This window comes from Numenius arquata, unplaced genomic scaffold, assembly GCF_964106895.1.
Source record: "Numenius arquata unplaced genomic scaffold, bNumArq3.hap1.1 HAP1_SCAFFOLD_45, whole genome shotgun sequence".
In the NCBI taxonomy this organism is placed as follows: Eukaryota; Metazoa; Chordata; class Aves; order Charadriiformes; family Scolopacidae; genus Numenius; species Numenius arquata.
The window spans coordinates 425,214-444,765 of record NW_027415589.1 but is presented as its reverse complement, the minus strand read 5'-3'; the positions used below and the strand labels follow the sequence as shown (position 1 = coordinate 444,765).

General features: G+C 51.5%; 2 protein-coding genes across 2 annotated transcripts; one reads left to right on the top strand and one right to left on the bottom strand.

Annotated features, from left to right (window-relative positions):
* Positions 1-9,350: 9,350 nt before the first annotated feature.
* On the top strand, positions 9,351-10,286 carry LOC141478854 (olfactory receptor 14A16-like). Its single transcript, XM_074167796.1, has one exon. The coding sequence runs from the start codon at positions 9,351-9,353 to the stop codon at positions 10,284-10,286; it is 936 nt and encodes a 311-aa protein (XP_074023897.1).
* An 8,510-nt stretch (positions 10,287-18,796) lies between these two features.
* LOC141478853 (olfactory receptor 14J1-like) lies at positions 18,797-19,369 on the bottom strand. The gene has a single exon (XM_074167795.1). The coding sequence runs from the start codon at positions 19,367-19,369 to the stop codon at positions 18,797-18,799; it is 573 nt and encodes a 190-aa protein (XP_074023896.1).
* Between the last annotated feature and the right edge of the window lie 183 nt (positions 19,370-19,552).

Genomic DNA, 19,552 nt, shown 5'->3' with positions numbered 1-19,552 from the left:
TCTGTGAGTAGACATGGGACTCCTCCTGGCAGTGCATATTTGGGCCACAGCACCTCAGCTGACTTCTCACGGGGAAACCTGAGCTGTGATCCTGCCCAGAAGAACCATTGTACATCGAGCAGTTCGTGCTGGGCTGGGCTGTACGTACAGAGTGGCCTTCACCCCTGGGCTGTGCTGCACAGATGCCTTGGCCACAGGACAACCTCAGCAGCACATTGTCACACAGGAGCCTGCAGAAAGGTCCCAGTCTGTACCAGACATTTTGCCTCCCGCGTGGCCCTCCCTGTACCCGGCACTGCTGCAGGAAGTTCTCATGGAAACGTCCTGTCTGTTTGACTGTCGAGATGATGAATAGTGTTGTTTCCTTGTAAGAAAATCCTGGAGTGGTTTGAATGACCAAAAGAGGAGACTGTCTCCTATGGAGGGGGTCTGCGTGGTTGTCTGCATGGTTTGCTGCATTTGGGTCGAAGGCCCATTCAATGCTACGCCTCCTGGGGTTCTCACCATCGAAACAGACATGAGATTGCCTCTGTGATGCTCCCCTTACAGCGCTCTCCTCATGAAGAGCATTTTAAAAGATACCTTGTGGAGTCTGAGTGCTTTTCTTACTGGGATCATCACAGACCAGCACCTCCTGGTTATAACCACTCTTTCAGCAACCTTGGATGCCAACACTCAGGTCCCATGGACTGGTAAGGGTGTAGTTTGCTCAGGTAGCCCCTGGCTGGGTCCCCGTCCACTGCTCGTTCTTCTCCTCCAGAGTCCTGCCTCAAAGCAGAAAGGGCTGGGAGACCTCGCTGGTGGCAACTCGGGGAAAGAGGACATAGACTATCTCAGATCTATCTACACCGTCTCCTACTAAATTCAGCAGTGGCCCCATGTTATCTCTTCTTCTGCTTTAATGGTTCCTGAATTACCAAAAGCTCATCTTGGTGCCCTGGAATTCCTTTTCAAGTTTCAACTGAGTTTTGATAGGGGCCATTGCTGAGCCAGGAGAATGCTGGGGTTTGGGGCCTAAAGTACAGGCCATGCGCCAACCTCCTCTGGCCCTCTCCGGTTCCTCCCCACCTCTCCTGAGCAGGAATTCCCACAGAGGGACACCTGGACTGAAGCTCCATTGTGTCGGCTGTTAATGTTTGCTACAGACGGCTCACCCGGCTTGTCATGGTCCATCACCACAAAATCACAGCATGGGAAGTCACAGGGCATTGCAGACAGGAACAGGAGTTACTAGTTTTGTACTGACCAACATTGGAATCTGCACAACAACCATCTCAGAAACACTGAATGGGGGCACAAAGCCAGAGGAGAATTGGGCTCTTTGTAGAGGAACGTATGAGAACGATAAAAGAGAAAAAGCTGGGAGTGGGAACGAGGGAAAAGGACAAGAAAAGATTCAGCTCAGGATATGAGGAGGCCTGTTTGGGGTTACCAGCCCAGCAGCCTTGGGTCAATGAGTTTTGTGGGCCAAAAAAGCCACAGCTGAGTGGACCAAACTTATGCCTGCTGACTTCTCTGGTCATGGGGAACCTGCGTGCTCTCCCTGTCATCGTTAAGGGAAGAGCCATGGTGGAAGGAAAGGCACAATCACTCATCTTGGAAGGGACCTTGGGAGGTCTCCAGGGCAAGCAAACTACTGTCAGTGGAGAAAGGGAAATGGGGGTTGGGCTGTTTGCGTGCTGGGCTGTGTCAGCTTTAGATGTGTATCTCTATAGACCCAGAGACAGTATGGATCCCCCCAGGAGCTGCTCTTAGACCCTCCATGTACCTGCGAGCTGGCATCTCACATTGTATACTGATTTATCCTCCTTGAGGAAGCAAAGGAAAGGACACCAGCTCACCACAAGGAGCAGAAGAGCAGCCCTGCTCTGGAAATAAGGACTGTGCCTCCCAGAATCTTAGAGTTAGTTGTCCATGAAGGACAAAGGATACTGCTGGAGAACCAAGGGAACACCAGCTTCCCGGCCCCTCTCGCACAGTTTGAAACACTCCCAGCATGTGCCATCGCAGATAAATAACTATCGCAGGACCAACTCCAGGGACATCTGTTATAGACAGACCCACAGGGAGAATGCTGATGGACGTTAACACTGCAGAAATATAGTTGCTCTCTGAAGTTTCACTATGATTAGTAAGTGGCAGTGTGTCTCTTAAGTAGTCATTAATCAAATCCTGTTGTACCTGAATGCTTGAACGGTGTAAGAACCCCATGTGAAACCACATTTGGGATACCCCAATTTAGCTGGGACACCTCAAGCGCGTGAATAAATATTTCTGCTTTGTAATTCTGTACTCGGTGTCTCAGCCTCTCTCCTCGGTCAGCGCAGGCCAGTTGCAAATTTTCCTAACGGCAATGACTGATTGCCACCTCTGCAGCGAGGAAAGCTCTGTCCCTTCTCTACGCAGTAGATGTCCAGGAACACAAGGCACATCACACCGGGGCCTCCACTCACATCCCCATATGAAATATGAAATGGAGATGTGAAATGTCCTGATAGAAACATGTCCTCGAAACAGAGTTTGTCCATTCAGTGTGTTGGGAGGAAATGTGTTTACGCAAATGGCTGCATAAATCTATATGTACGTAGGGGCAGAGAAAGTGTCATCACCTTGCTGGTCCATGTCCCATGAAAAACAATCATGAGAATTTGCAGACCAGTGTCAAAGACTTCTTACGCTCCTGTTACACCAAGGCCTTTTCGGCATATGTTGCAACTTCTGCCTGACATCTTCCATCATTCCATCTTCCATCAGGGGTTGATTCGATTGCCCACACCGGGCGGGGGCTTCCTCCTCCAGGATGCATGGGAGACGCTGAAACTTCCACTTGGGACTGGGAAATGTAAGCCAGGAGCTACAGGAACCTCTCTGGAGCAGGCGCTGGGTGATTGGCAGGGTAGGTCAAGGCGTCTCGGTTGAGACAACTGATTTCTCTCCTTTGGCTCGAAAGAGAAGCCTGGGCAATTGCATCCAAGGTGTCCAATGTTAAAGAAGATCACTCTCATCCCTGCCTTCACCTACACCGGAGGCACATGTAACTCACCCTGCAGGGAATGCAAAATGAGTGGGTGTAGATGCTGCAGAGTCTGCCTGACGGTGCTCCAGTAACCAGAGGCACAGGGCTTAGTGCAGATTTGGCTGTTCAAAGGAGAGCATTTAATTCACCTTGTCTCTTTGCTGCCCTCTGTGAATCGAGGGAGCTCGTGACTTCAGTCTGTGTCTCACTGTGTGCAAAGAACGGAAATGGACAATCAAACAAAGTGCAGGGCAGGGAGTGTTTTGGGAGATGCTGGGATCTCTGCTTGACACAAAACTGAGTTTCCTCTTGGTCTAAGTCTATCCAGTGTCGGAAGTGGGTCTGAGTGGAGGTAAAGTGGACTTAATGTACGGCTGAAGAATGTCCTTTGTCCTTTACTGAACTCTGCCTTCCTTTGTTTTTCTTTGTGAATAAAAAAAACATCCCTCTGTGTCTGGGTGCAGCTTGCTCTCCAAGGAAAGCAGGTGGGAATTGGTGCCAACGAGCTGAAACGTGCAGCTACAGACCTTACTGAGAAAACGAGTGCCTGTGGAGAGTCTGACATAAAGGGTCTTGACTTGCATATTCAAACTGCATTGGGAGACATTCAGGATCAATATTGACTGGAGATTGCTGATATCACCCCACGTGTAAGAAAAAAATAGATAAAATATTAAAGAGAAGAAATAGTTTCTTATTTTTTAGTATTGTGATACTGTCACTTCTGAAATCCCGATCAGTAACTGCATAAGAACCGAGGGATTCCTGAAAACTGCCCAGAGGCTTGGCTTGTTAGGGCATTTTGCATGTTAATGAGCCAAGTTCCTGAACTGCAGATCCTGCCTTGTGAAGTTCAGGAGGAAAAGAAATGCTTCAGTCTCTGGAAGCAGGGTCAGGCTTCGCAGGAAGATTACAGAGCTGTGGTTCGTATATGCAGGGAGAAGGCAGGAAAGGCCAAAGCTCAATTAGAGTTGAAACTGGCCAGTGTTGTCTCAGAAAACAAGAAGGGCTTTTTAAAGTATGCTAATAGCAAGGGGAGGTCAAAAGAAAGCATTGGACCAATACGTGTTGAAGATGGTCATCTGACTAATAGGGACGAAGAGAAAGCAGAGGCATGCCATGCTTTTTTGGCCTCAGGCTTTAATAATGCAGCTAGAGCTTGGGCTGCCCGGTCCCCTGAGTCGGAGGAGCTTGGCTGTGGGAACAGAGACTGTCCATTTGTGGACACTGAAATCATGAGGCACCAACTGGATCAGATTAATGTTCACAAGTCCACGGGGCCTGATGGGATTCACCCCAGAGCACTGAAGGAGCTGGTGAATGTGATGGCAGGACCCCTGTCCATCACCTACCAAATGTTTTGGGAGTCAGGAGAGGTCCCCCCTGACTGGGACGTAGCCATTGCTATTCCAATTTACCCAGAGGGTGTGAGGGAAGACCCAGGGAACTACAGACCTGTTAGTCTAAGCTCAGTTCCTGGAAAAATTTATGGAGAAGGTTATACTGGGTCCTATTGAAAGGCACTTAAAGAACAGTCAATATGGGTTCACAAAGGAAAAGTCCTGCCTAACTGATTTGATATCCTTCTATGATAAGGTCACCCGCCCACTGGATGAAGGGAAAGCAGTGGATGTAGATTTTCTGGGTTTTAGTAAGGCTTTTGATACTGTCCCTCACAGCATCCTTCTAGACGAGCTTCTGGGTTGATCACTGGGTGAAGAAGCGGCTGAAGGGCAGAGCTCAAAGGGTTGCAGTGAATAGGGCTACCAGTGGTGCTCCTCAGGGTTCAATTCTAGGGCCGGTTCTATCCAATACATTTATCAGCGATCTGGACGCAGGAGTTGAATGCACCGTGAGCAAGTCTGCTGATGATCCCAAACTGGGCGTTGCTATTGACCCTCTTGTGGGACAAGATGCCTTGCAGAGAGATCTAGAGAGATTGGAGCACTGGCCGATGATTGATGTGATGAAATTTAACACGTCCAAATGCCAGATCCTTCACCTAGGACGGAGTATTGCCGGGCACAAGTACAAATTGGGAGAGGAGTGGCTGGAGAGCTGCCCTGCAGAAAGGGATCAGGGGTGCTGGTTGGCAGCAGGAGTCCCAGCAGGAGTCCCTGGGAGTCAGCAGGGAGCCCTGGCAGCCAAGAGGGCAAACCACACGCTGGGGGGCATCAAAGACAGTAGAACCAGCCGGTCGAGAGAGGGGATTATCCCACTGCATTCAGTGTTGGTGTGGCCTCACCTTGAATAGCGTGTGCTGTTCAAGGCCCCACCATTTAAGAAGGATGTGAAGGTCTTTGAAAGCGTCCAGAGGAGGGCATTAAAGCTGGTGAAAGGGCTGGAAGGCACGATGAGGATCGGCTGAGGACTTTGGGCTTGTCTAGTTTGGGCAAAAGGAGGCAGAAGGATGACCTCCTTGTTCTCTACAGTCCCCTGAGGTGGGGAAGTGGAGAGGGAGGTGCTGGTCTCTTCTCCCTGGGAACCAGGGATAGGACACGTGGGAAAGGTTCAAAGCTGGAGCAGGGGAGGTTTAGAGTGGACATCCAGAAGCTTTCCTTTACCGAGAGGGTGGTCAAACACTGGAACAGGCTTCCCAGAGAGGTGGTTGATGCCCCAAGCCTGGCAGTGATTAAGAGGCATTTGGAAATGCCTTCAAATACAGACTTTAACTTTTGACCAGCCCTGAATTGGCCGGGCAGTTGGACTAGATGATTGATGTAGGTCCTTCCAATTGAAATATTCTATTCTATTCTATTCTATTCTATTCTATTCTATTCTATTCTATTTGATTCCCAAGTTGTCAGAACCCTTCGATCCTGCCCCACCACTTCATGTCTGAGCTTGCTCAAGTAACCCCTGACTTGCCCCACATCCACTGCTGGTTGTTCTCCTCCAGAGTCCTGCTTCAAGGAACACAGGCCTGGGAGACCTTATGGCTGAAGACAAAGAGGACAAAGAGGACCTCAGACACATCTGCACCTTCTCTGACAAAATTCAGCAGTAGCCACACCTGTAAAGAGGAAATGAAATGTCCCTGAGGAGAGCAAACCCTTCGGACCAGAGAGACGCAGGGCTGGACTGCGCGGCCCTGGCAGGAGAGGGCTTTGCTGCCTGTGGTGTCTCTGCAGCCCTGGAGGGCCTGTGGTGCAGGTGAAGCTGATCTCCAGGAAGGACAAGGTGCTCTTGAAAATGTCCTTGGCTACGGACAACCTGTGATCCAACACTGTGAAAACCATTGCTCTGCTCCTTGATTGCATCATCAAAGGGATGACTAAAGGATGCGGGAGCAGCACTGCCAGCATCTACTGGATGGAGAAGGGACAGGACTTGACCCCCTGCGGTTGCTTTAATGAAAACCTTGAACGTGTCTGAGGTTCTCCTGGGGTCTGTGACGATGTGGCTGCTCTGAATGGGGACGGTGTTCCTGCAAGTCCTGTGCTGTCCCTGCTGGCTGCGTGCTGCTGTGCTGGAGAGCCCTGGCACCTCAGGCAGCACCACAGGATGGAGTCAACCTCTAAATTGAGCAGCTGCCCTGAGTTAGGTGAGGCCTTGGAGGGGTGTCTCTGACAAACCTGCCCTCACTGCCCCTGGAGAGCTGGTAAATGCAGCTGGTGGAGAAGAGAGAGGCTTAGCTCTCCTGATGGCAATGACTCCATTCTCTCAGAGGAATAGCTCTATGGGCTGCCCTGGACACAATGAGCAGGATCAGCTTCATGGCCCTAAATGGGGACATCTGCTGTCACTTCAGCTGGCCAAAGGCATGCTCCACCAGCCTCCGAGGGAGGAGGTGGTGAGGAGGAGGAGATGAGCCCAGGTGCTGCCCAGTCCTTCTGAATGTTTCCATCAGTTATCTGCAAGTGTCTTGGACCACCTCTGGCACCTCAAATGCCACCTGTGGTTTGCATGGGTACAGGAGGTAGAGGAGATTCCTCCCTTTCACTGCCTGGGTGTCCTGTCTCACAGTGACCTCAAGAAGAGGTCATTCTTGGACCTAACTCTGTCTCTGAGAGGGGAAATGCCACTGCTGGAAAGAAGTGTCTCTCCCCAGCGGAAGAAATAAACATCATTAATGACTTCAGTTGGTTTCAGAGTCAGTTGCCCTGGAGCCCCAGGGACATCTGTGAGGGAGCCCAGAGGGGCCAGAGGAAGCGCTGCCTTGGGCTGTTGCTCTGCTGCTGAGCTGGGCCGGGCTCCTGGGATGGAGGGAGCTCCTGGCCATGGGGCAGCGCGGCAGAGAGACAGCTCTGCCCAGGAGCAGCTCCTCTGCCAAGCGCAGCAGGGCTGAGGGCACTGCCTGCAGGCACCGAGGGGAGACAAGAGATGTGAGAGAGAGGTAAAGGCAGGCTGGGGTGGTGAGTGAGAGCTCACCAGGGGGAGAAATCTTCCCAGGCTTTGACACGGTAAGTCTCTGGCTGCAGGGCAATGCAGCTGAGTTCCTGGAAGCGTCTCCTAGACCTGGCACATGCCACGACCGATAGGACCTGTCGGGAAGGTTCTGCTGGGTTTTCTGGTGTGGAGGAGGAGGACATGCTTCAGAGAAGGCCTTGGGCATCAGAAGCGTGAAGCCGCGTGTGCAAACAGGGCTGCCCAGGGCTGTCCATCAGAGCGGGGACCCTACACCCCAGGGCACTGTGTGCTGGGAAGGGATTCTGCTGCTGCCAGGGTCAGCTGTAGCCTGCCCGGGGAGTGTGGGGAGAAGCTGTGGGTGGAAGGAGTGACCACCACAACGGTAGGGTAGGGACGAGCAGGTGAGGGCACGGTGCCTCTGCTGTCAAGAGAGTGCTGCACGGGTCAGGGCTTCTCAGGGGTTAAGCTCTTCCTCGTGACATTTCTAAGGGGACTTCTCAGGAAGCACATTCACTCAGCAGCATCTTCCCCTTTGCAGCCGCATCAGGTTTTGTGTGATCTGCTCTTTAGCCCCTGCACACGCAGAGATGCCCCTGGGAGGTGTTTGCAGGCAGAGGTGGGCGCCCAGCGGGTGGGATGGGGTTTGTGAGCACTGGCAGGAGTTGAGCTGGGGACAGGGAGACGGCTCCTGGCAGCAGAGACATGGGCAGGGAGTGAGAGGGAGCTGCTGCCAGAAAGGCTGGGGAAGGGGATGTGGGCACCTCCCTGCTGTCCCTGCAGCACAGACACCTTCCCCTGAGCAGCTCCTCCCTGGTCTCCTTTCCCAGCCCAGGCAGAGCCTCTGTCCTCAGGCCCATGGGGTCTTGGCTGCGCATCACCCCTGCAGCAGCCAGAGCCCAGGAAAGGGCAAACCCCTGATTTCCATCTTGTTTGTGTGTCCCTCCTCCCTTGGCCAGGAGCATTGTGGCATTTCACTGCCGTCCCCTCCTGCCTGTGCTGCCCTGGTTCTCACCATTGGCTTTCCTGAGTCAGTGCCGGGGGTGGGGGTCGGGGGCGGCAGATTCAGCTCCTGTTCAGACTCCCATCCTTTGGGTCCTGCTCTACAGACGTGTCTAGGGGAGAAACGTGCCCAAGTCTCCTCCAGGCCAGCTCAGGACATTCAGCTTTTTCCCTGGGGTGTCCTGTGGGGCTGCAGGGTGCCCTCCAGAATTATCTCTGTGCTGCCCAGGATGCCCATGGAGAAGACATCTGGGTGCTGAGGCCATGGAAATGCTGCTGGGCAGCGTTAGATGGGCCACTGCAGTGATCCCTCCGTGTCCCAGTCTGGGAGGGGAGAGATGAGAAAGGGCGAGGAGTCTGTGAATCTGCTCTTTGAACCTGGATTCCTCTGCTCTCTGCAGCGTCCTCTTTCTTTTTAGGGGGACATCGGAGTGTGACCCTCCTCCAGGTCCAAGCTGCCAACGCAGGGCAGCTGAGAACAGGACCGATGGGCAGAGCAGCTCTCCTCTCTCTGCACTAAGGGACAGTCCCTTTGCTGCTCGGGACCCACAGGATTTCACTTGGAGTGCATTAGAAATGTGAGGGATTTCAAGCATCCAAACCCACTCCTAAACGTGGCAGGTGAATCTAGAACACATTAAACAAAACAAAATCCCCTCAGCTCAGTTCTGCAGCTGGGAAAATTGCAGGGAACAGAGACAAAAAGTTCTTTGATGTCTCACAAGTACATTTAATTTGAGATCACCCTGTGGCACAGCCAGAAGGACTCCTCAGTTTCCCATTCCAGAGTCCCTGCTCCCAATGGCACCCTCATCCAGCAAAAGCCAGGGCTCAAGTGAGGGAGCTGCAGAGAGGTCTTCCTGAAAAGAGAGAGCCTGAGTGGGGGGTTGCAATGAGACATGCAATTAGTTTTGCTCAGAGAAGTCAGGCTGAACTTTGTACTGCCTTTTCCTTCTCAACAGATAACCACAGCCAGTGGTAGCAAATGCCCAACAGCAGCTCCATCACCCAGTTCCTCCTCCTGGCATTCGCAGACACACGGGAGCTGCAGCTCTTGCACTTCGGGCTCTTCCTGGGCATCTACCTGGCTGCCCTCCTGGGAAACGCACTCATCATCACCGCCATCGCCTGTGACCACCGCCTCCACACCCCCATGTACTTCTTCCTCCTCAACCTCTCCGTTCTTGACCTGGGCTCCATCTCCACCACTGTCCCCAAAGCCATGACCAGTTCCCTCTGGGATACCAGGGCCATCTCCTACTGGGGATGTACTGCACAGCTATTTCTGTTTCTCTTCATGATTGCAGCAGAGTTTTATCTTCTCACTGTCATGTCCTACGACCGCTACGTTGCCATCTGCCAACCCCTGCACTACGGGACCCTCCTGGGCAGCAGAGCTTGTGTCCACATGGCAGCAGCTGCCTGGGGCAGTGGGTTTCTCACTGCTCTCCTGCACACGGCCAATACATTTTCCCTACCCCTCTGCCAGGGCAATGTCCTGGACCAGTTCTTCTGTGAAATCCCCCAGATCCTCAAGCTCTCCTGCTCACACTCCAGCCTCAGGGAAGTTGGGCTTCTTGTGGTCAGTGCCTGTTTAGCATTTGGTTGTTTTGTTTTCATTGTGGTGCCCTATGTGCAGATCTTCAGGGCCGTGCTGAGGATCCCCTCTGAGCAGGGACGGCACAAAGCCTTTTCCACGTGCCTCCCTCACCTGGCCGTGGTCTCCCTCTTTGTCAGCACTGGCACATTTGCCTACCTGAAGCCCCCCTCCATTTCCTCCCCATCCCTGGATCTGATGGTGGCTGTTGTGTACTCAGTGGTGCCTCCAGCAGTGAACCCCCTCATCTACAGCATGAGGAACCAGGAGCTCAAAGAAGCATTGAAGAAACTCATTCAATGGGTTCACCTCCAGCAGCTGTAGAGCTGCCCGTCTCCCCTCACAGACTCTTCTTAGCTTTTCTCAGGATGGTTTGTGCTTCATTTCTTTTTCATCTGTGGTCATTGTGTTCATACAGGAATGTCTGTATTTGCTCCACATCTCCAGAAGCATGCTCCTACTGTGCTGAACAATACAGAGGCCTTTGGTAAATGTGCCATCACGGTGTCAGAGCTGGCTTCCTGAGGAGCATCTCTGTAATCAAAGGGCATCTCTCCCAAGGGCAGCTCCTGAAGCCTGGGCTCTTCTTCCTGCTGAAGGCAGGAGCAGGCTCCAGGAACTGCACTCGCCATGGCTGCTGCTGAGCTTGGTTCTCGGAGGGTTTATGGGGAGAGGGCACTGGGAGACATTCTGGGGAGAGAGGGCTGGACCCAGGTCTCACTAATTTTAAGTATCTGTCCTGGGTTGGGTGTCACAGGGCTAACTTCTCTTTAAGTGCTGGGGAAAACTGCACTTTTAGAAGCTCTAGTGTCTGAATTCATGAAAATATTTACTTTATAGCCAGCCAGACTCTGTGGGATTCAAGGTCTCGGTGTTTTTGAGCCTTGCCAGGTGCAGGCACAAGGAGGAGCAAGGCCTGGGCATTTGGCCTGGGCTGGCCAACAGGATTATTTCATACCATGATCGTCACATTCAATATAAATTAGAAAAGTTTGCTGTGTAGTTTCTCTCTCCCTTGATGGTGATGGTCCAGAGAACTCCTCGCCCTGGTTCTGAACCCCTGAGCCCTTTCCTTCCCCCCAAAGCCTCAGCCCTTGCAGTGTCCAACCTTTGCTGTTCCTGCTGGGAGCACACAGCTTCCTGCTGATGGAATGGGCTGAGAATAATTCTTGTAAATCTTAGATTAGTATCGGGATTGATACTGGTTCTTTAGTATTATTGTCAATTATTTAGTCTTATCCTATTAAATCTATTCCCTTTTAAATTATTAAATTTATTTAATCGATTACATTGATTCCCCTTATTAAATCAATTCCCCTTTCCTGGTGGGGAGGGGTCATTGGGTGAGAGAATAATTGTCTAAATGACCATAAATTGTTATGGGTTTTCTCAAACCGTAACAGTATCCACAAGCAAACAAGGGCTCTGCCATCCCAGGGGAGGCCGGTGGGACCCTCCAAAAGGAGACTGGAGAGTGATTCGTGTGTCCTTCAGTAAAAGCCCATGGATGGGTCAATGTGCACATGGGAAAACATCCTGAGTCATGAAAAAAGCTCTGAGCCCGTTCCACAGCTGTAGACCCCTGGGAAGGAGCTCAGTGGCAGTGCGGCCCCTCCAGCTGATTCTGCTTCCCTCCCTGACCAGCACAGCCAGTGTGGAGTCACTCCAAGGGCCCACAGCCCACTTGCTCTGTGGAGCATCACTGCCAGCGTGGGGCCCTGTGAGGAGCACAGCGCCACCAGGCTGGACCAGAGGAGGGGTGGGGAGAGATCAGAGGAGCCCACCACGGCTAGAAATAGCCTTGGAGAGAAAAATGAATGTGTTCAGCCGCTCCAAGACAATACCCTGAGTTTGGGTACCCTAAAGGACGCTCACGGTGCAGGGTCCTTGCTGTGCTGGTGCTCCACCAGGCCTGGGAAGTGGCTGGAGAAGGACTGGTGTCCACCACTTGCCATCTCTTGGTGCCATCATCACTCCTGAAGGGTGTCATGGAAAGGAAGGCTGGGACCCTGTATCAGGGCTTGCACTGAAGGAAGCCACATCACTTTGCTGCCATCCTTCAGTCCTTGTGCCCAGAACATGTTCTTCAGGCAACCTTCCCCACTCTGGGTGTCAGCACTTACCTCAAAAGTCACCCCTAGACAAGGTTCCTCAGCAGGGGCTGAGCTGGAGGACTGGGGTCCAGCTGTGACCACAGGAAGACTTCTCCTGGGTCCTCTGCTGGGGTCGCAGCTTCTGTGGTCCCCCAGCAGAAAAGGCAGTATACAGAGACTTGGGAAACTGTAGACCATCCCCATGCCCATGGGAGCCCTCAAGAAGAGTCCCTCACTCCAAAGATCCAGCCTGGCTTGTTGCTGCATGGACAGACAGGGGAAACTGTGCCAGCAACCTCCTTCCAGACCCCATTGCCTCGTACCAGCCCCAGTGCCCAGACAGACAGGGCTCTCCCCCTGGTCACTGCAATGGTTCCAGGCACCCAAGGCAGTGTGGAGTCACCCCGTGTGTTACCCACCTGGTAACACATCCATGTTGTAGTTTCTGCTGAGCGGAGCTTGCACAGCATCAAGGCCATTTGGGCTTCTGATGCTGCCCCAGCAAAAAGTAGGCAGGGGGTACATGGGAAGTTCAGAGGGGACATCGCTGGGACAGCTGAGCTAAATGAGCATATTCCATACCATATGACGTCATAAGTGAGTGAGTGGCTGTGTGGGACTGAGCTGTCTACCAAGGTTATACCACAACACCCGTACATCAAGGCAAGCTCAGACAGGACTGGTTGAGGAGCAACCTCAAGGAGAAAGGTTTGGGCATCCCAAGGTCAGCCAGAGCAGCCCAACAAGAATATGGCCATGAGCACGTTGGAGGAATATGGCCACCCAGAAAAGGAGACTTATTGTCCATCCTGACTCAGCAGGAGTGCGGCCACATTGGGAGTGGTGTTCCCCAGGGAGTTGACTCCCTGTTCTGGAGGAATTGGAAGGAATGGTCACATCTGCCAGGATGGGGCTATGGGCCATGTGTGGAGGGGCTGAGAGACCTGGGCTACTTAGCCCAGTGAAGTGGAGGCTGAGGGAAGAATAGCAGTAGCTCAAGACAGTTTGAACATTTCAAGATGATGGCACCATTTTTGACAGTGGGAAACAGGATGGCAAAGGAAAATCATCAGACACTGCAGCTTTGGACGTCCAAAGTGCACCTGAGGATGAAGAAATGTCATTCTGAGGGTGGTGCTGTGGTGCAAAAAGTCCCTGAGAGGGAGTCTGGACCAGCCCATGGCTTTGTGTTTCAAAGAACATCTGGTGAGGAAGGAGAGACACCGGTACAGATAGGGACATGCTGGCGTGAGAACAAGATGGGGAAGTACATTGGGTGTCTGCAGCCTGTAGGGAAACAGGCACAGGCATGGGACAGTGTAGGACAGCCTGTGGTGCAGATGGCCAAGGGCGCTGTCAGGGCTGAAAGGCCCTGGCAGAACCCAGGTCTTTGCCCCCTTGGCTATGGCCGATGGCCTAAGAAGACACACATCATCCTCATGGCAATGGGGCATCGTTGCCTCCTTGCAACCCTCCCAGGGAGGCCGGGAGGTGTCGTACCATTGTCCTGTCTTTGGCATTGCACTCCCCACATCCCCAGGAAGAACCTTAACCCACACAAAAGGGTCAGGATCTGCCTTCCCAGGGCCTGGGGGTCAGGGCTTGGCCTTTCTGCTTCATCAAACAAAGCCAGGGGTTTCTCAGCACCTGAGCTGCCTGCACAGCACCTTTGCCTTCCTGCCATCATGGCCTCCTGTGATCTGCTCTAACGAGTCCCTGGGGAGGCTTTGTCAGGAATGGCCCTCACAGGGGCCCGTTTATACTTCAAGGTACTTTGGGGTTTGCTTCTGACTTTGATTTCTTGAGAGGTTTCTTCAATCTCCGCTTGGCATCTGAGGTTCATGGACCCAGCACCAAATATGCCATGGGGCTCATTAAGATACAGAAAGCCCTAATGAGCTATGTCTCTACCTGTAATTTTCTTTAAGGCCTTAGGACTTGTACAACTAATTGGAGAGGTTTCAGTTGGGTACCTAATATGAAGCTTTACGTGAAGATCTCATAAAGGAGGATTCTTTCTTTCAAGGGTATTTTCTATCTTGTTCTACTTTATAGAAGAAGTGAGAACAGCATTCTCCAATGGGTATTGATCCAGCGGGTCTCCTGGAGACACCTGTACAGGCAGGAGAAGCAGTCCCTTTAGGTCCAACACTGTATGGACAACCTCACTCCTCACCTCCTCAAGCCCACCAGTTCCCTCCTCGGCCACTTCACACTTGCATCCCTTTTCCTCGCATCAGACTTCTCCACCGCACTCTGCAGCTGGATGGTACAGCTCCTTTCCACCAGCTCCCACCTGCTTTCCTTAGAGACCGGGCTGCACAACGGCACAGAAAGGTTTCTCTTCATTGCCGACAAAGAAAAGTTAAACTTGATGTAATTTAATAAACTATAGAACTCTCTCCTCACATGTAGGCAAAGTCTAAGCAGCATCTCCTGTCGTCCAGCTTTCACAAGGGGTTTCCAGACAAGAACATTTTTAGACAGAGAGGTAAGAAAGGATAGATATAAACACAAGGAAGGTGTTGACTAAAGAGTTAAAGAGACTTCTGAACAATGGGGCAGGTTTCTAACTCCCTGAACCTCAAAGCAGAAAGTAGAGAGTGGAAAGGCATCTGACTGGCCAAAGAGCAAGCGGAGGAGAAACGCGAGAGCAATGGGAAGGGCAGGCATCCAGGTAGTCTGCTGAAAAGATGTCCTTAGACATGGCCATTGAACCAGGAGAGGTGGAAACACCTGAGTAACGAGGTCGATGAAGTAATTAACAGAGTAGTGGTAATACAAATTACAGGGGAAGATCAGTATTTCTTCTGCCATTAGTACACTCCCAGGAAATTCTGTCATGGTGGGAAACTCGGCCATTTCTTAAACGTGCTCCGATGATTCAGATGATGAACATGTGCTTGTATATTTTTTTCAAACGTAAAAAATAAATAAAAAATATAAAATAACACCGTGCAGCTTTCTGGTCAGAAATCAGTCGTGTGAACATAAACAACCAGGACTGTTTGGACGTTAAGCACAATAAAGAGAGTTTTTACAAATACATTAGCAAGAAAAGGAGGACTAAGGAGACTCTCCATCCTTTATTAGATGGGGGCGGTAAGATAGTGACCAAGGATGAGGAAAAGTCTAAGGCACTTAATGCCTTAATTGCCTCAGCCTATAGTAGTAGGACCAGTTGTTCCCTGAGTACCCAGACCCCTGTGATAGTAGATAGGGGTGTGGAGAAGAATGAAGCCCCCATAATCACACAGAATCACACAGAATCTTCTAGGTTGGAAGGGACTTTCAAGATTATCTTGTCCAACCATCAACCTAACTGACAAAAATAAACACCCACAAAACAAGAAAATGCAACACCATCACTAAACCATGTCTCCCAGCACCACGTCAACCTGTCTTTTGAATACCTCCAGGGATGGTGCCTCAACCACCTCCCTGGGCAGCCCATTCCAATGTCTGATAACCCTTTCAGGGAAAAAATTTTTCCTAATAGCCAGCCTGAACCTCCCCTGGCGCAACTTGAGGCCGTTTCTTCTAGTCCTGTCGCCCGTGACTTGGGAGAAGAGATTGACCCCCGCTTCTCTACACCCTCCTTTCAGGTAGCATCCAAGGGGAAATGCTGAGGGACTGATGATGCTGACACAGGCCAGGATGCTGTTGGCCTTCTTGGCCACCTGGACATGCTGCTGGCTCATATTCAGCTGACAGTTGACCAACATCCCCAGGTCCTTTTCTGCCGGGCAGCTCCAGCCACTCTTCTCCCAGCCTGTAGAGCTCATGGGGTTGGTGTGACCCAAGTGCAGGACCTGGCACTTGGCCTTGTTGAACTTCACACCGTTGGCCTAGGCACATCCATCCGTCCATACTGTCCAGATCACTCTGTAGAGCCTTCTTACCCTCCAGCAGATCAACACTCCCACCTAACTTGGTGTCTTCTGTGAACTTACTGAGGGTTCACTCAATCACCTCGTCCAGATCATTGATAAAGTTATGAAAGAGAACAGGCCCTGATACTGAGCCCTGGGGAACACCACTGGTGATTGGCTGCCAACTGGATTGAACTCCATTTACCACCACTCTCTGGGCCCAGCCCCCAGCCAGTTTTTTACCAAGCAAAGAGTAATTTGGCTTGCTCCCATCCAAGCCATGGGCAGCCATTTCTCCAGGAGAATGCTGTGGGAAATGTTGTCAAAGGCTTCACTAAAGTCCAGGGAAACAACATCCACAGCCTTTCCCTCATCCACCAAGTGGGTCACCTCTTTATAGAAGGAGATCAGGTTTGTCAAGCAGGACCTGCCTTTCACAAGCCCATGCTGACTGGGCCTGATCGCCTGGTTGTCCTGTTCGTGCCTGTCGTGTCAAAAGGAATGTAGTTTTAGTTTTGTCTGTCAGGGTCCCAGGACCTTCACTGATTTGTCTGTCAGAGTCCCAGCAAAGGACTTGCAGTGAGTCAGATTCACAATCAATCAAAATGATTTATTTTATTGAGAACCTCAGAACAGATTTGAGATTGGCGTTGATAAATTCACTAACTACAATAGCGCTACTAATTGAGGTTAATATTGCTGGTAAAAATAGTAATAATACAACAGCTCAGGGTAACATTCACCAGAGGGTGAAAGGCGCAGCGCTGACCCAGGAAGGCGTCCCTGCCTGGGGTGGAGGGAGAGAACGCAGCCCCTCGACCGGTCCCTCAGGTGTCGAGGTTCTTCTCTCCCAGTTTAGCAGTCATTTTCTCCGTCTTTTTCTTTCCAAAATTATGAGGTTTCCCTCCCCCAGGTTGTATGATTTGGGTGCAGAGACGAGTGCTACGGTCATATATGTTTCGCATGATGTCTATAATCCTCATTAGCATATGCAGGGGGGTCAACTTTAATATGCATTTCACAGGCAATGAGGCAAAGGTCACTCATTGGACATGATGGCCCTTTGAAGAAGCAAAGACCTGCAACGGTTCCTGTTATCTTCTTCTCTTTGCTGACCAAAAGCAGGGCTGTCCTGCCTCCACCGGGCTCCCTCCTGATCCGCATCCCCTCAGAGCCAGGCGAGTCTCCACTCCCCTGGGGGGCACAGGGGAGGTGAGAGAGAGCAAGTGAGAGAAATCTCCTTGGGATGGTGGGGGCTGTTCTGGCGTCACACACAGCAATGTCAGGGCTCTGACAGGGCTGTTCAGAGACACGAGTCCTTCCCTGGCACAGGCAGAGGCCCTGCAGCAGACTCCCTGGCCTCCGGTGGCCACCCCCAGAGGCTGCAGCCCCTCGGCCCTGCGGGCTGTCTCCTGCTCTGCACCTCTCTGAGATGCCCCACAGCTGAGGAATGGACACAGGGACCTCGGTCCAAGGAAGCCCATCCCTGTGCTGCATCCAGCGGCTTTCCCAGGATGTTACCCTCAAAATGAACGGATCTCAAGAAACTAACTGTCCCACAGACCTTTGAGGAACTCACAGGAACTTCTGCTGGTCTTTGTACTCACTGGAGTTAATCTCACCACGCACACACGACGTACATGCGGACATCTCAGCTGTCCAATACAAACATGGAATTCTTCAGGACAAGAGGAAATGGCCTCAAGTGACACCAGGGGAGGTTCAGATTGGATATCAGGAAAACTTTCTGCACTGAAAGGGTTATCAAGCACTGGAACAGGCTGCCCAGGGAAGTGGTGGAATTGTCATCCCTGGAAGTATTTAAAAGACGTGGTGCTTAATGACATGGTTTAGTGATGGTTTTTGTCAGGGTTAGGTTTATGCTTGGACTCGATGATCTGAAAGGTCCCATCCAATCTAGAAAACTCTATGATTCTTTAGAGGGACAACCAGCCTCCCCAAGCTGGGATAAGAGGCCAGAGCCAGAAATGGTGGTTGTTACTGGCAGGGTGTGTGACAATTATCCTGGGGAAGCTTCCTTGGGGTGTCCAGCACTCACAGGACCAGAGGAGAACCTGCCCTGCTGGTCCTTCCTGTCTTTCCTAGGATGCCTGGCTGTGCAAGGACTCTGTTGTGTGCCCACGCCTTGCACACTCACACAGTTAAGCTCTGCACTTGTGTTTTCAACTGTGGGGCACTTTCCTGGGAAAAGGAAATGCCAACTTTATAAAAAGAACTATGACTTCATGCCCTGCCCTGAGGAGTCTCTGATATGATGGAGGTGCTGTTAGGGAGTTCAGCTCTGGAAGGGAATTGCCCAGTGCCTGTCCTGGCCTGTGGTCCAGGGCTGCCACACAGCAGGAGGATGAGCTGCCAGAGCACTCGGGCTCCATAGCAAGGCAAGGGCTCAGAAGGAGAGTGTGGGTGTGGAAAGAGAACAAATTGGAAAAGACCAAGGTTGGTGCTCGCTGACAGAGCTGCTGTGCTCGGACTCTTTCCCCTCCACCTCTGCTCACAGGCATTGCCCTGCAGCTCCAGTGAAAGCCTGAGAAGAAGGATTTCGGGCAACAGGTTGCTGGATGGTTCTATATTTTATTTTAATACACAGAGAGAGCAGGTCCTCATTTATACAGTATGTAGATTTCACAAATTTGGAAAAATGCATAATTCGAAACAGCAAAACAAGTTGGTTTTTTTGGTAGAAAACATTATACAAAGTAAAGCAAAAAAGAAAAAAACAACAACAAAAACCAAACAAAGGCCTAAACACAGAATTAAAACTAACATAAACTACAGTACATGAGCTTGACATATAATGAGTTACGTTAACAGTGATTTGTAGAAGAAAACAGCTTATTGTTTCAGAAAATCATCTGGTCATCAGTTTCCACACTGCACCTTTGAGCTCCTGGTTCCTCATGCTGTAGATGAGGGGGTTCACTGCTGGAGGCACCACTGAGTACAGAACAGCCACCACCAGGTCTAGAACTTGGGAGGAGATGGAGGGGGGCTTCAGGTGGGCAAAAAATGAAGTGCTGATAAACAGGGAGACCACGGCCAGGTGAGGGAGGCACGTGGAAAAGGCTTTGTGCCGTCCCTGCTCAGAGGGGATCCTCAGCACGGCCCTGAAGATCTGCACATAGGACACCACAATGAACACAAAACAACCAAATGATAAACAGACACTGACCACAAGAAGCCCAACTTCCCTGAGGTAGGAGTGTGAGCAGGAGAGCTTGAGGATCTGGGGGATTTCACAGAAGAACTGGTCCAGGACATTGCCCTGGCAGAGGGGTAGGGAAAATGTATTGGCCGTGTGCAGGAGAGCATTGAGAAACCCACTGCCCCAGGCAGCTGCTGCCATGTGGACACAAGCTCTGCTGCCCAGGAGGGTCCCGTAGTGCAGGGGTTGGCAGATGGCAACGTAGCGGTCGTAGGCCATGACAGTGAGAAGATAAAACTCTGCTGACATCAAGAAGACAAACAGAAATAGCTGTGCAGCACACCCCCGGTAGGAGATGGCCCTAGTGTCCCAGAGAGAATTGGCCATGGCTTTGGGGACAGTGGTGGAGATGGATCCCAGGTCAAGAACGGAGAGGTTGAGGAGGAAGAAGTACATGGGGGT